Source organism: Andrographis paniculata, unplaced genomic scaffold (genome assembly GCF_009805555.1).
Source record: "Andrographis paniculata isolate CXL003 unplaced genomic scaffold, ASM980555v1 Contig65END, whole genome shotgun sequence".
In the NCBI taxonomy this organism is placed as follows: Eukaryota; Viridiplantae; Streptophyta; class Magnoliopsida; order Lamiales; family Acanthaceae; genus Andrographis; species Andrographis paniculata.
In genome coordinates, this window is record NW_026137601.1 from 1,945,979 (window position 1) to 1,962,241 (window position 16,263).

Sequence of the window (16,263 nt, forward strand, 5' to 3'; positions counted from 1 at the left end):
AATCGACAGATATGAATACTTTTATTTATTTACATAAAATTTAAATCCGGGAAAAAAAATTTGTCATGTGATTGGTCAATATTATGGATATATACCATATCAACAAAGGTATCAAAATGGCAATAATCCCATACTAGGGTACCTATTGCAATTAGACATAGTAACATCGTTATATATACGTACTAAAACCAAAATGAAAATGAGAGGCAGACATAGGATTCGTTAATCTTGACAAAATTGCTAAGGAATGAACTGATTGTGGGAGGATTGAGCACGGCAGCACCTTAAACAAGTTGTAATGGTTTCAGTCGTCGCCGCCGTCAAGACCAAAATCCCCTCCGCCATCTCCCCAGTCGTTTTCTTCGAGTTGGGTGTGGATGACACCACCCGCATTTATATCCATGGCCACATTGCCATCTATGTCTTCTGGGCGATTCTCCGGCATAGACTCCCTCAATTCCATCGATTTTAGACTGGTTTCCGAGAAGAAGTTGGCATATGGCTTCGAAACCTTGAAATATACATCCCGCTGCTCGGCGCTTTCGACCAGGTTCTTCCAGTGCTCGTCTCTTTTCAGGGATGATGCAGAACCAACAACCTGGAAATGACGAAATGATGAATACTTTGAAACTAATAAAAAGATGACGTGATATTTTTTGAAAAGTAAATTATTAATTAATAGTGTAAAAAATATGTAAGTAAACAAAGACTCATAGTTTTAAAGTTGTGGAATGAAGTGTCGTACCAGGACGGAGGACCTTGCTCGGGTAATACCAACGTTCATTCGTCTGAAATCAGAGACGAACCCGATTCCCCTGTCTTTGCTCGCTCGAACACACGAAAAGATGGCGACATCCTTCTCTCGACCCTAGTGGTAATCACGGCCAACAGTTTATGGTCATTTCCTGTTCAGTAAACACGAGCGATTCGAATGATTTTCAACAGTTTCAAGAATTACCTGAAAGCCATCGACGGTGTTGATATCCACGATTTTATCAGATTCCACGCCAAATGTGGCGCGGAACGTTTCTCTGAAGAGCTTCACTTGATGTCGGTAAGGTGAAATAATAGCAAGCCGGTCGCTCGTCTTAAGCTCCGGATGATTACTAACCAAATTTCCATACAAAGTGAGGACAAAATCGACCTCATTGACATTGATCCAAGAGCCGCTTCCTGAGGGCTGCGACTCTACCCCTTCGTGTATGTCAAAGAAGCAAAATGGACCAAAGCAGCGGTATTGATGCCAAGAGCGCTTTGTTTGCTCTTTAATGTCAGGTCCATCCTCAAGTGCTTCGTCGTAAAATTCCTTTGAAGGGAAGCTCCGGATCTGCACTTTTTAATGATTCAAGTAAACAACAGAGAAAGAGAATGAAAATTTTCGGGAATAATTTGAACAAGGAGAAAAGGGATGATGACAAAAGGAAGAGTGGTACCTCAGGGTTCATTCGATACTGAGTTTTCAGCATCTGTACAGGATAGCCTGCCATCTGGAATCTTTTGAATAAGCTCATCCCGTATCTGCAGAGTTGAAAGCATAAATAGTTAAAGATCCCTAAAGTGGAGTCGAGTTGATATGGACGAGCCTGAAGGCCCAGAGCCACCAACCAGCACAGGAATAGCTGAGATAGGTGGGACAAGGCTACCATAGTTCGGAGAACTATGTATGCTTGGGACAGGAAGTAAGATGGAAGCACTTTTATTTAATCGTCACAAATTAGTAGTCTAGTGCTATACGGCAATAAGAACTCCTTATATTACCAAACCATTTTAATTGGAATTACCAGAGTATAACATAAGGAATCCTAATAGCACTAGACTCCTAAGACAAGTCTATCGAACCAAAGAGGTTTTGAGAAGATGTTCTTTACCCGAATTTTTCTGCAATGGGTGAAATCACTGTGGCTGGCAACTGAACTGGATCCCCTACCTAGAACAAATAAGTTAACTCGATATTATGAATCCTGACCTTGATTATCAACTCTAACTAGAAACAAGTACTAGAGCCTTGAAAGCACACAATGTTAAACATAAATGTTCCCATCTCTTAGTCCACAAACATACAAATGCAATGAGAAGTTTATAACAACGATACTTTTACTAAACATGAATGAAGCTCAAACATGGAAAAACAATAAGTACTTTTCATGGAAATGTGAACATGCATTTAACAGTTATAGGGACTATAAATAAAATTCACATGGCTTCCACTGACCGTAGGATATAAAACTTCAAGCGACTAAAGGATAAAGCAATGAAAACTTTCCTGCATCACACGTGTTCATGATCTTAGACATGCATAGCATGATATTTAACGAAAGACTATGGCAAAGGTCACACGAAAAAACATTGGGAAACAACAAGCCCATTGAATATGATGATACCCACCAAAGTGAACCTCTTGTGAAGGAGACATATCATCCAATATATATATACATACAATTATCAGCCATCAGTCAGCATCCTTAGTGGATAATCCTCAAAGGATAACACCTTAACTACTGTTCCTAGGCTGGAGTTCCTGCTATTACTGTATGCAACTTAAATAATGATAAAAGCAACATAATTAGTCTTGATCACCGACGAGACTGTAAATAAAGTTCCAAGATTTAAAACTGAATCTCATTCAATGGCAGATATTAGGACCAGACACTTTCCACATATCGCATACTTTACAAATAGTGCTTCATAGCAAGGAATTCAATCTGCCAAGCCAACTCAGATCGAGAATTATTTCCACTCAAATCTAAATACCATCATTATTGACAGGGTTCAAGTATTGAGTAACAGCAAAGAGTAAATACCAAGAATACTTGTTTGCACCCATTGGCCAATGGAACAAGTGTTGCAGGCTCTATCTGTTGGCAGAAAATTTTGAAGTCAGTTACGTTTAAGGTAGGAATGTGTGAGCATAATAACCAACCACCATTTCTAGGAATTATGAAGTCAACTAACTCACTTACAGCTTGAGCAGCTTCATCGATTACAACTACATCAAAACCGTGGTTTAATTTACTAAAAAGCATTGATCCACTGAAACTCAGAGTAGAAAAGACCTGGAAAAAACCATCTAATCAATAAACTTGTTTTCGCTATATGCATAAATAGAGCTGCAATATTTACATTATATAAGTCGATAAATAGAAGCCACTTACAATTACTGCTTCATTCAGTATAGATGCACGGATACTGTCTTTATCCTTAGCCACATTTCCTTGTTTTTGCTTGTCCCCAACTTGGGAGTCCACGCCTGCAAGTTTTTTCTCGACCTAAAACAAGTCATCTTCCTTTGTGTTATTTTTCAATTTAAAGTTAAATCAACAGGAAAACAGTAATTTGTAAACATTACTAAAACCCATAATGTACCAAGTAATCCATTGAAACAGACTGGACTGAGTGATGTGCTTTTAGACCTATTCGCACAATTTTAGGGTTGTATGCACAGCCATTTTCATCACGAACACCTACAAAATCACCGGAAATGAATTAGTTAATAATCCAAATATATTACTTGCCTGTAAGAATTCGTTATAAGTAGGTACTAGACAGACAGTTAAATGAGCATTAGATTTGCAATAGTGATGTCCCTAGAAAGAGATAGACAACTTACCAGTCTTTAATAGACGAAAGACAATCTCATCAAGGGCAGAATTTGAGGGTGCACATACTAGGACACGGACACGATACTTTCGGTTGGAATTGATCACTTCTGGTTTCTAAATAGCTGCTGTCTATGAGTACATTGATTTGCAAATAAGTTATCAAATGAAGTTTTTAGTAATTAATAGTCATACCATTTCATTTCCAGACATTGGAAAAAATCCATCGTCGCCATCTATAGGCATGATTACATCTCGAGGATTAGGGATACCAAATAACCATGGAGATGATTTCTTCAAGTGATAGAGTCTGTAGATGACAAAATATGAATAGTACAAACTATTGCCAAAATTTAATAAAAAATCACTTCACATAGTTTTTAGGTAAGGTAGAAATTGATATTATTAGGGCAAAAACCAGAGTTGAACAGTGTGAAACGATAAGGAACTAAAGCAAACGAATAATTAGTTTGTCTCCATTTGCAACTGGTATTCTTGTTGTTATCTTTATAATTATTTAAGATGCACCACAAAACCAACTACAAACTTACAAAGTATATACAACCTTAGCTATTTATATTTTGATATTGTATTATCCTGGTAAATTTTGAAAATTGATTTCTTTAGTTTTTATTAGCCAAAAATGTCTATAATTACGCTGTGAAGATGCATTAATATTTTTCATTGTAATAATGCAATAGAGATGACAACTCCTGGAAATAAAACATGAGTCAGCACAATTAATATTATGAAGAAAAATAAAAATGAAATTCATTTACCAATGTTTATGCAACAGATTTTACACATAAACAATTATAATGAAAGCTAGCTATATATAAGTGAAGAAGATTAACATACTTTTCCTCCTTAGTTAATTCAGGCCTAGGATTTATCCCTGCCAATTTTTCCCTGCATGGATCAAATTAACACATGAATGATACTTGTTGTTCACTAACGATACTAGCTCTTAGCAACATAAAGATTGTACATCAAAGATCAAAAGTGAGGTACTTACTTATTGGTGTGTACCCTAGCTGGAGTAGCATGCAGAATAGCACTGAGGATCCCAAGTATAGTTTGCGTTTTCCCAGTCCCTGGAGGGCCCTAAAAGAAATTCATGTCAAATAGGTACATGTCAATCTATTTCCCGTTTATTATAGACAATGAAAACACGGTAGCATACATCAGGGCTGGTTCAAGATAAGATATGACGATCAATGTAGGAATGAGAATTGCATTTGATTTCCTACCACTCTAGCTAAAAGTAAATATTGCAAAAACTATAAGGTTGTGCCATTTAGGCGCATAAAGTCAAACCTGTATCAACACAAATGATTTACGTGACAGACCCGCCTGCAGAAAATTCAGGAGCACAATTAGTAAAATATTGCAGATAAATACAATAAAATAAAACAAAGTCATGATCTTTTTTATCATTCAAAGCAGTAAGCTATATATTATAATGTTAATTTACAATGAAAAATGATATGACCCCTGAGTGAAAGATGATCATAAAGTTATATCATAACTCACATGAATGGCCTCCAGCTGTGACTTATTGAGATTGCTTTCAATAAAGTCAGATAGAGTTTTTGATAGTTTCCATTCACGATCACTGGAGCTATTGTCAGTTTCCGCTGCTTTTAATATCAAATCCTTGAATGGGAGAGAACCAATGGATCGCATTGCAACATATTCACGAACTATAGTTGATAAGCTGCAAATCTGGAACAAACATGACATTGGAATATAAACAGAATCAAGAATAAAGTTGCATATCTATGCAAGCAATAATATTATACAACACATTCCTACAACCTAGGAATATAAGTATTTCCATCAACCATTTGTTTCCCGTAATTCATTAAAACAAGAGATTCACCTTCATAAAATAAAAACATCTTTGCACTTCAGTAACAACAGGAAGCATGTTTATTAGCCTGGGGCAAGTCTGAACATCATCTGTATTAAAGTTTCTGACTTCTCCCTTCAAAAATAGCCTGAGTCTTATCTTATCCTGTTGACGATGCTCAATTAATGCAAATGCATATGTACTCGGCAACTGTTTGCCCTCACCAAACTGCAAAAACAATGAACCCAACTTCGGATTAGCAACAAAATTATGATGTAGCATTCTAACAAATGAACAGATATCAAAGCACATTAGTGAAAAGAAGATGAAATCACAACAACCAATTCAGTTCGTCATAAAGTTCTCTCAAGTTACTGAAAAACGAACCTTCTTGGTCGATAGCAACAAAAGATCATTCTGAGATATTGTATCTTCATCAGAACATATGACCATAGGTAAATGAAATCCATCAATTTCACTGCATTCTGCCACAATTGCTTGCTGCCATTCTGTCTCTGTGCATCCCCAAGCACGTATAACAAGTACATGTCAGTTCAACTTTCAAACCAATATAAATCGTGATGGTACTGCTTAAAATGTAAACAAGTGTAAAAATTACAACCAAAACATGTCTTAAATTCTCTAGGGATAGGTTTGTTTGTTTTTCATTTGAAAAACTACTATTTAAATCAAAATCTCAAACTCAAATAAAAACCAAAGAAACCAGAATTACTTCAAATATGCATACAAACACGAAAATCTCCATAATAGGGATCTTTGAGAGCTACAATACCTTCCTCCTCGTCCTTTTGTTGAAGAATTTGCGCTTTAACTTCTTCAAATAGCAATGGCTCAAACGTACCAAGATAATCATCGACATCTTTATACGTGTTCTTGACTTCTTTCAGTCCCGAATACCTTCCCTCGCTAGCATTTTTATCGAAATTTCGCTTCTAATCATTACCACGAAGATAGAGGGGGAAACCAAAACAGAAAAAAAGATAAAATCAACAATCAATGCCACCAAAAGAACAACATTGCCTCTGTAGAAAGCCTCGAATCAAGTAATTAAACAATCAGCAAGAACAGGAGCACGAATCAAAAGAGACGGGCGCAAAATAAACACATACATCGGATTCTTTGACGAGGCGGAGGTAATCCCAACCGAGAACTATTTTATAAAATCGAAGAACGCAGCTTTCTTCTTCTATCTTGGTCTTGTCGATCGCCATGGGAATTCAAGCAGTTAACGGCTTCGAGGGTTTTAGCATCAGACTCGCAAAGATTTGAGGGTTTAAAAACAGTTTTGAAATACTTCCGCCTGTTTGGTTCGTGGGTTTAGGAGCCGAGGGAAGTGGATTTTCCCGTTCTGTACGGAACTTCCGGTTCGCAGTTTTCGAACCGACAGTTACGGTTCAAACCGAAACCGGATTCCGACGGTTCGGTTTAGTTTGTGATTTGATTAAACCGTGAACAGGCGGTTCGGCCATTAATTATGGAGTGAAATTGTCTGTAATCGGAACTCTAACCTTGACACTTCGAGACAGAGTTTTGAAGTTTAAAAAATCTAAAAATATTAAATAAATAATATTTGATATGATATTTTATAAATGAAAAAATATACTCCGTCCCATAAATATAACCTTAATTGGGTTGGACACGAGATTTAAGAAATATTAATATTATATTGATAGTGGGTAAAAAAATGAAAAAGTAGAGGTAGTTTTATGATGATATGGTTATTTATAGAAACAAGAATATTATTTTCGGACGGAAAAAAATGGTAAACAAGATTATTATATTGAGATGGATGAAGTATTTAATATGATATATTTTTTAAAAATAAAATAGCATCCATCAATCCTATTGAAAGACTGTCGTTTACTTTTTGTATGTAAATTTTTGAATATTAGTACTCCCTCCGTCCAATAAAGAAGTATCTATTTGCTTTTTATACGTAATTTTAGAAATATTAGTATTATATTGAAATATAGTAGGAATAAAGTATAAATGACTAAAATAACCTTATTAGTATGTGTGATATAAATGTAATAACATTTGTGTAATATATTGTAAGTTATAAGGGTATTTGTAATGTTAGGTAGATAATATAATTACTAAAAAAGGAAATGAATACTTTGTGTTATGAGACAGACTAAAATGGAAAAATGAATACTTTGTTATGAGACGAATGGAGTATTATATTGGGTTGTTGTGAAAAAGACGAAAATATCTTTATTAATATTATGTAATATAAAAATAATAACATTTGTGTAATATAGTGTAAGTTCGAAGAATATTTATTATGTTAGGTCATTAGTACCATAACTAAATTAGAAAATGATAAACTTATTTTGAAAAAAACGAAAATAAAAAACGCCAATACTTCAATGAGAGGGGACTATCAAAATTCTAACCTTAATATTCCGTATATATTCTACATAGTTTTATTTAAACATGTTTATTTATAGGTACAAGTTAAGTTTGTAATTTTTTTTTTTTAAACATGAATATTAATGTGATATGATATTTATAAAAATAACTAATTTATTTTTATTATAAAAAAAAAAGGTGGAGTATTAGAATATTCAGCATATAATTCAATTGTATATTAACACTTCAAAATTTTGGGGTTTGTTAAGTTTTGATTTGAAAATTGATGTTTGTTATGAGTTTTTGTTATAATAATTTGTTGTAAAATACAAATCAAACACATTGATGTCGTGGGACAATTTAACAAAGTTTTTTTTTTTTTCATTTTATTTTATTTTTATTTTTTTTAAAAATTAATGGGTTTTCTGGTTTTTGTTTGAGTTTTAATTTTTTATTTTAATAATATTTTAAGGTAATTTTTTATAAAAATAAAATCTTATTAAAATTATGATCCAATAATATTAAAATCTTTTTTAGACCATAAACAAACAAATTCTAAATTTTCATTTAGTCTAAACTAATTGGGTTTGTTTGAGACCATTTATATTTTATTTTATATATTATATTAAAAATTATTTTTATATTCAAAACATCACGTCAATTACTATTTATATCATATTATACAATTATTTTAATTCAAAACTTTTACTATTAAATTTCAATTTAAAATCTAAACCCTCAGGTAACGACGCGCCAAAATTCCTTAAGTCCAATTCAACCCTAATCAAATCTAAAAGTTAAATATATAAAAACCATTCCATTGAATTGTTAATAGTTTTAATTGATAAAGTATATGTTAAAAATTTGTGTCAATGTATATGTATATATATTTTTTATAATACAATTAATTAATAAATGTGTCAATTTTTTTTTTAAATTTTAAAAAACACACTCTTGTACAAATTTTGATATATATATATTACTTCGCTCTCAATTCAAAGTATTTTTTTTTTTTTTTTGCCTCTTTTTTATGTCTCACTTTAAAGTTTTTTTTTTTTTTTTTTTTTTTTCATATTTTAGTAAAAATGATCATAGATAAATACTCAAATACCCTTAATATTTACATAAATTATAAACATACAATTACAAATATAATTACTTTTACGTAAAAAGTAAAAATGTCAAAATTTATTATACATTTTTACTGAGTAATAAAATACTATAATTTCTTAATATACTGCAAAACTCTAAAAATCATTTTAAACAAGGATAGAGGAAGTATTATTTATATATAATATAATACAAATATACTAATGAGTTGAATCGAGCTTTTAATGAGTTGAGTTCGAGCTCATATTATTATCTCTATAAACAAGTTGTTGAATCAAAATGTCAGTGAGTAGGATCGGATTTGGCTTGTGAGTTAGTTTGTTTAACATTTCTAGGTACAAGTAATTGTATATTTGTAATTTTTTTTTTTAATTGAGAATAATTTTGTATTAAAATAATAATATTTTTGTATATATTTAAGTGAAATAGACAAAACAGTTTGAGATTGTTTTTTTACACTAAATTCAAATTTTTATTATTTGAATTTTGGATTTATAAAAAAAATAAAAATAATTTTTTTTTACAAAACATTTCATCTTATATTATTTTAATAATAAATTCAAGCATAATTATTTCCAAATTATTTTGGAGTTTAAATTTTTATTTTGAATTTAAATGATAAAAATTTTGAATTTATATAATTGTATATTATGATAATATTTTAAATATAAAATTAATTTTTAGAATAATATTTAAATATTAAATTAGAGTTAATTAAAAATAAATTTTTGTCCCCAAATTGAGAGTCGCCGTTTTGTGGGTTTTGTTGGGGTGAGGTTTGTGCATTCACTCCCCCGGCGACTTAAACCCTAATTATCTCCGCCATCGCCACCCAGCAATCCCAATCGATCCAGAGTTGCATCGCAAGGCGCACCTGAATATCAACCAAATCCATTGGATTCCGTCCAATCCTTGATCCTTAAACTCTCCCATTTTGCAGGGCTTTTTTCTCGCGTCATCGGCACAACAAAATGGAATGACGACGGTGCGGTTTATCAATCGTCTGCACGGCGATTCGTACTGGAATAAGCAGTTTCTGATTTGACGGACAATAATATGCTATTTTGGGCTCGGAGAGTGTCCATGTCCAAGTTTTTCTCCTCTTCTCTGTTCCACGGTCACGCCGGCGGCAGAGAATCTCTGCACCTCCCTTGCCCTGCATCCACCGCCTGGTTTATCAAAGTTGTGTGCACCATCTGCATTCGCAATTCGCTGTCGCTATCGGTTTTGGATTCTTATTATTTTCGGGAGAGCTTGGATCCCTGCGTGGCTTTCGGCGTGGTTTATCACCTGAACAGATTGAATAATTTGGAATTGGCATTTAGCTTTTTTAGATTTTCAAGGGCCAATTTGAATCTCACTCACTTGGAATCCACTTTCGATTTACTCCTGAGATCACTTTGCGGAATGTGTCTGTATGATTCTGCCAAGGTAGTTTATGATTACATGAAAGCTGATGAGGTTTCACTGAACAGCGTGGCTATGGATATTGTTGTTTTATCCTTTGCGAAGGCTGGGAGGCTTAGAATTGCTGAAGAAATTTTGATTTCAAAGGCTAATTTTTGTATGGGCAAAGGGGAAGCAGTTAGTCCTTTTGTATATAATGAGTTTTTGGGCATTCTAATAAGTAGGAATCAGGTTGATGATGCGGTTTTGTTTTTTAGAAATCATATATTGAGGTTAAGAAGCCTTCATCCCGATGTTTGTAGTTTCAACACAGTGATGAGAGGATTGTGCCTGGTGGGCAAGATTGATGAGGCTTTTGAATTTTTTGATATCATGAAAAATTTTGGCTGTCACCCTGATCGTGTTTCGTATAACACTCTCATTAATGGGCTGTGTAGAGTTGGTAAACTATCTAGAGCAGAAGAACTGCTTAGAGAACTTAAAGTGCACCCTCTGCTGTCACCAGATGTTGTGACTTACACATCGATTGTATCTGGGTACTGCAAATTAAGTAAGACGGACAATGCTGCAGGTCTCTTTGATGAGATGATTGAGAATGGAGTTAAACCAAGCTTGATTACTTTTAATGTAATTATCGATGGTTTTGGTAAAAATGGCGAGGTGGCTTCAGCCATTAGAATGTACGAAAGGATGGCTATGGATGGTATATATCCTGATGTTGTCACATACACATCTCTTATTGATGGTCATTGCCGCTGTGGAGAGTTGCAGCAAGGCATGAAATTTTGGGATGAAATGAAACAGAGACAGGTACTTCCGAACTTATATACATTCTCAGTTCTAATAAATTCCCTGTGCAGGGAGAATAGATTAAATGAGGCTCGTGATCTCTTAAGGCAGTTGAGCCAGAGGAAGGACATTATTCCCAAACCATTTGTATACAATCCTGTTATTGATGGGCTTTGTAAAGCAGGAAATGTAGATGATGCGAACGCAATAATTGTAGAAATGGAGGCGAAAGGGTGTGTCCATGATAAAATGACTTTCACCATTCTCATCTTGGGGCATTGTATGAAAGGCAGAATGTTTGATGCTATTGAAATTTATCGCAAGATGATGTCTGTGGGCTGCCTGCCAGATAATTTCGCCACAAGTTCTTTGATATCTTGCCTAAGAAAGGCAGGCATGGTGCGAGAAGCAAATGAAATAAAACAAAGGGCATTGAATAGTATGTCGTCAGATTCATCCCCATCTAAAAGAACAATGCCAGTTAGGGCTAACATGAACATCACTGTGGCTGCTTAGCGGAAATTACATTTTTTCTCTGATGTTGCTTTTTGCTTGGCAACTGTATGAGACCATTCATACAGAATAATCCATTGAATGAACTGGATGCTATGCTTACTACTGGTGGAGCTGCCTACAGGTGATTACTTTTCTACACTGTTCTACAGTAAGTTTGTTGTCTTTGCATGGAGTTTTGAATTTTTCTAATCTAGACGGTGAAATTTTGCTACCTTTTTTCATGATTCTGGCAAATGCGGCCCTCATGTCAAATACAAATATGTTGTTAAATATAAAAAAGGAAATTCCAGTGCTGCCATGATACTTGACAGAGCTTGTGGAAATGCATATTATGTCAATTTGGCCAAAATGCAACTAATATAATTTGTCATTATTCTACTTTTCATATATGTAGTCGAAGTTGGTTTAAGAGAGAATTTTTTGGATGGATGCTGTTCTAGTTTCTTGTCTCTTTGAAAATTGTCTTGATAGTTCCTTCTGTGGCAGCATTATGGGAACATATTCAAGATACATAACTTATGATTTTCTCATTTGTATTGGGTGTTACTCATTGAGCTTCCAAAATGATTTTTCTTTCTCTTGAGTAATGGAAAACCTGGTCGCCCTAGATGCTGCAGATTAAGAATAGTTTACAATTTAGGTCAACATTCATTTTTTTCTTGGTCCTGTATGCCTGCTCTCAGAAGGAGTTATTGGATTTTTTGGTCAGGTTCGCCATTTGCATGATCAGGATTATATGATTGATGAGGCACTACCAAAACTGGGAAAAAATTGAGCCTTCCCATCTGCATCAAAAGTTCTTGGTAATCTTGTTTGTTCTTGAGTACAGTATATACTTGTTACTAATGCCTATTCGGTTATTATTCACACATCTGAATATAAATTTCAAGTTTGTAACTCCTAGTTCAATTAAGGTTAATAGTTTCTATCTGCGTTTTCTTGTTTTTTCATTTTCTGTTTTCGGTTTCGTTTTCTTATTTTTCCTCCAAAAACATCACATCTAATACTCATTTCCTATACAAAACAAAACATCACAGTGAACACTCATTCTCTATACAAAACCTCATATCAAACTACTATTTCACTTAAAAGGTTTTTGAAAACAAAAATACACCCCTAGTCACGACAGCTTCTGTTATGGTTTGTCATTTATTTATTTATTTTCCCCCCTGCAATTACTGTAATTCTGGAAACTGGTGTTACCACATGGATATCAATGCTCAATTTTGCGGCTTCTGTTCTTTTCTGCATGAGGGAAATTGTAATTAAAAATAACATTCATTTCCTTGTCCCCCTAAATCATTTGTCCAGTTGCTCTTCCACCGTTTAAATGAAAATTATCCTCACCATTCATCTTACTACGTTCTTTATTCTGTATCCAGATTTTGTTTGCTCTCCCATGTCTTGGAATGCTTAATCCTGACAGGATTGTTCCTTGTTCAAAGATCGGTTGCAAACATGCAATTCTCTCATTAGTGCTGGTAAGATATTGCATCTTATAATATACTCCCTCCGTCCCTTAACAATCTATCTATTTTTCTATTTTGGTCCGTCCCATAACAAATTATCTATTTCCTTTTTAATAACTGTACTGTCTACCTATAATTACAAATACCCTTCCAATTTACAATATCTTACACAAATGTTATTACAGTTATATCATACAATACTAATAAAATTAGTTTAGTTTTTTTACTTTTATTTCTATTATATCTTAATACAATACTAATATTTAAAACACCGTGCAAAAAACAATTGGATAGATAAATATGAGACGGAGGGCGTTTGTTTTAGTGTTAAGATTTTGTCAATTTATGAGTCAATTTCGAAGTTTCAAGGTAAAAAAGAAAAACTTTCATTCCAATTGCACCTTTAAGCTTCTCATCATATACTTTTTACCAATGGTACAATTTCCTAATATGTTAATCCAACAACCGTTTCTCGTGAGGCAGAGTATTTTCATTTTCTTTGAATGATGCTCTTCATCTTCACATGGACATCGTATTTTAAGGCCCCCCCCCCCCCACCCCTTCCTTTTTTTTTTTTTTCCCGGGTATACATTTGTTAACGCAGGAGAAAATATTCTCCCTATATGATGAAAAAATCAAGAAGTGCTTGCCCTTGCTTATTTTTATCGAATGGATATGCGCATTTATATAAGAGCTAGCCTAGTGTGATTTCAATCCATTAGGACCCTCTTTTTGCTTGTCTACGTACAACATGGATGTGATCACGTAAACAAAAGATGAATTTCTTCTTATCTCAACCAACATAAGTACCGCCCGAACCTAAAATGCTTCTGGGATAAGTACTTTTACGACACAAGTATCCACAGGCATTTGAAGTTATGCTGAATAAACCGGTGGTTCCTTTTGGATGTTCAGAAAATACAGAGTCGCGTAGCTTAGATTCATGAAGCTTGCTCAATCTATCGATCTTTTAGATGGCTATATATGCTTTTAAGTAAGTACTTAATACATATTTCATTTCCTTCCTCTCAGGCAGCTCCCGGGTGGTCGCCGCTATGCCCAATGAATCGAAAGTCTTTATGTAGCGCAATCCGGCCGGAATATTACTTCTCAAGGTCACCTGCAGTCTCATTCATATCACAAATTCTTGGAGATCCAAATCTTATCCAATGGATGGATGATGAATTTTTGTTTGATCAGATGTAATCTTGATCATCCCACAGCAGCATATAAGGATTCTTCTGTATACCTCATATTGATGTTAGTTTGACATCTTGTTATAGTTTGATGTTGTAATGTGTAATGACGCCCACATGTATTATTAGCTTATTACTATTGTTAGACAGGATGACCTTTCTGCCTTTGTGGAGACCCGGGACTAGAGGTCCTGATAATGTACTGCTCCTTCCGGGGGTAATATAGTCATTTGAGATTGAAAGCGAAAGCACGAATAAATTACTTTGCCCCAAATCCCAATCCATTTGGTCACACACAAATTCCTGGTTGATTAAGCTTCCTCAATTTTCCATTTCCCATACGAAATAAACTGGTAGAAAAGCCAGGTGGAGAAAATCTCAACCCTTTGATCGAGAGGATTGTTGTAGCAGGAGAATCACGATGGAATTCAGCCTCACGAAGCTGGAATTGGACGCGGTTCTCCAGTTAATCCAACTCAGCGCCGCCACTTCTGCCTCCTCCGGCGATATTCGCGTCGTCGACGGCGTTTGCGTGAATTTACCCACCGGAAAAGATGAGGAAAGCTGCAACAAAGGAGAGGAGGAAGGAAGCGTCGGAGATACGCTGTCGTCGAGCGTAAACACTAGTCACAAGTGCGAGGAGGATGAAGAGATTTTGCCTCGACTTAAACCTAGGTACGAATCGCTTCTCGATGTCTACAGACGCACTCGACCTCCGATCGACCATCGCGCCAAAAAGAGAGTCAGGTTTTGAATGAGGTACGGAGTTTCGTATTGCGAAATGAATTTCAATTGTATAGAATATAGAAACCGCTCCTGTGGTGTTCAATCATCGCGTGTACAATAATCAACTAAAAGGTCTACCACCATCTAGGCTTAAATCATACAATATACAATGGCCTATATACATGTATGTAAATTAATTACTGTCATGATTTTACAGTTTTATATATGCACATATATTGGAGAATCATCATATCTTATAATTCTTTAGCTATTTTACATCAAACTGATTTATACAAAAAAATCGTTTGGGGTTGAAGACTTCATCAACAACCTCCTAATAAATTAATGTTCACATCCTGCACATGTTCTTATCACTCTACTAATCTATGAATCCATCCATTAAAATACGCACATGAGTGTGCATAAATTATGATAAAATTAAGCTAAACTGTACATATATGTAACCTTCTAGATCTGTGGAATAAAACGTATGTGGTAGACGAAGATTGTAGCTAGCTAGTTTAGATGCAATAATCCATGCAGGAGTGGACCTCCTCCTCCTCCTCCTCCTTCTTCTTCTTATTGATTGAGCTGAGCATGCACCTATCATAGATTCAGAGTCATATACATGCTGCATATATATTCATATCAATCTCCTTGTTTCTTTCTGCGCATTTGAAGCATTATATGCAAAATAGCTACAGCTAAATTAATTAGATCCAAATTACAATGTGGAACTTGTTTACTTTATGTGATTTTCTTATTGTATTTTTCTAAGCAGATATATTTACATATATTTTCAAATTTATTTAACACTACTTTTGAATATTCCTTTCTAAAATGTATCACTTTGAATTCATATATATATATTTTTAATTTAAATTCATTTTTTATATAAACTGAAAACATCACATTATATATATTGTCCGGTTCTATTATATCAAATATCAAATAATTACTCATTCAGTTGCTCGACAAAATATTCATTATTTCCTCAACAAAATATTCATATATATAGATACACGTAGACGGGAGTTTCTAGAAACTTCTTTGCCATCACAGCATGCATAATGCATTACAATTCACACACGTGTATTATTCCTTGGCCACCCTTATCGTTTTGTCTCTTCATGGAGTGCACACCCTTCTTGTGTAATTAAATATATATATATATATATTATCGGAATATTATTAGATATTAATATTATATTTTGTGGCTGACACGTTTT

The 16,263-nt window shown here is 34.2% G+C and overlaps 2 protein-coding genes across 4 annotated transcripts; one reads left to right on the forward strand and one right to left on the reverse strand.

The window, feature by feature from the left end:
- Window positions 1–8: 8 nt before the first annotated feature.
- Window positions 9–6,766, reverse strand: LOC127262219 (probable helicase MAGATAMA 3). 2 transcript variants are annotated; one of them, XM_051290807.1, is made up of 19 exons: window positions 6,579–6,766; window positions 6,242–6,398; window positions 5,836–5,963; window positions 5,479–5,676; window positions 5,130–5,321; window positions 4,914–4,949; window positions 4,612–4,700; window positions 4,455–4,505; window positions 3,792–3,906; window positions 3,608–3,713; window positions 3,364–3,461; window positions 3,153–3,266; window positions 2,961–3,053; window positions 2,802–2,855; window positions 1,869–1,927; window positions 1,434–1,518; window positions 959–1,327; window positions 746–868; window positions 9–598 (listed from the first exon to the last, which is right to left on the reverse strand). In XM_051290807.1, exons 1-19 carry the CDS (start codon window positions 6,678–6,680, stop codon window positions 305–307), a joined length of 2,463 nt encoding a protein of 820 aa, XP_051146764.1. In that variant the 5' UTR covers window positions 6,681–6,766; the 3' UTR covers window positions 9–304. The 2 variants fall into 2 exon arrangements, with proteins under 2 accessions (XP_051146764.1, XP_051146763.1); XM_051290806.1 differs by having other exon boundaries at window positions 6,242–6,401.
- A 2,908-nt stretch (window positions 6,767–9,674) lies between these two features.
- Window positions 9,675–15,281, forward strand: LOC127262500 (pentatricopeptide repeat-containing protein At2g06000). 2 transcript variants are annotated; one of them, XM_051291205.1, is made up of 4 exons: window positions 9,675–11,764; window positions 12,353–12,446; window positions 13,026–13,124; window positions 14,145–15,281. In XM_051291205.1, exon 1 carries the CDS (start codon window positions 9,988–9,990, stop codon window positions 11,641–11,643), a length of 1,656 nt encoding a protein of 551 aa, XP_051147162.1. In that variant the 5' UTR covers window positions 9,675–9,987; the 3' UTR covers window positions 11,644–11,764; window positions 12,353–12,446; window positions 13,026–13,124; window positions 14,145–15,281. The 2 variants fall into 2 exon arrangements, with proteins under 2 accessions (XP_051147162.1, XP_051147163.1); XM_051291206.1 differs by having other exon boundaries at window positions 14,149–15,281.
- The last annotated feature ends 982 nt before the right edge of the window (window positions 15,282–16,263 follow it).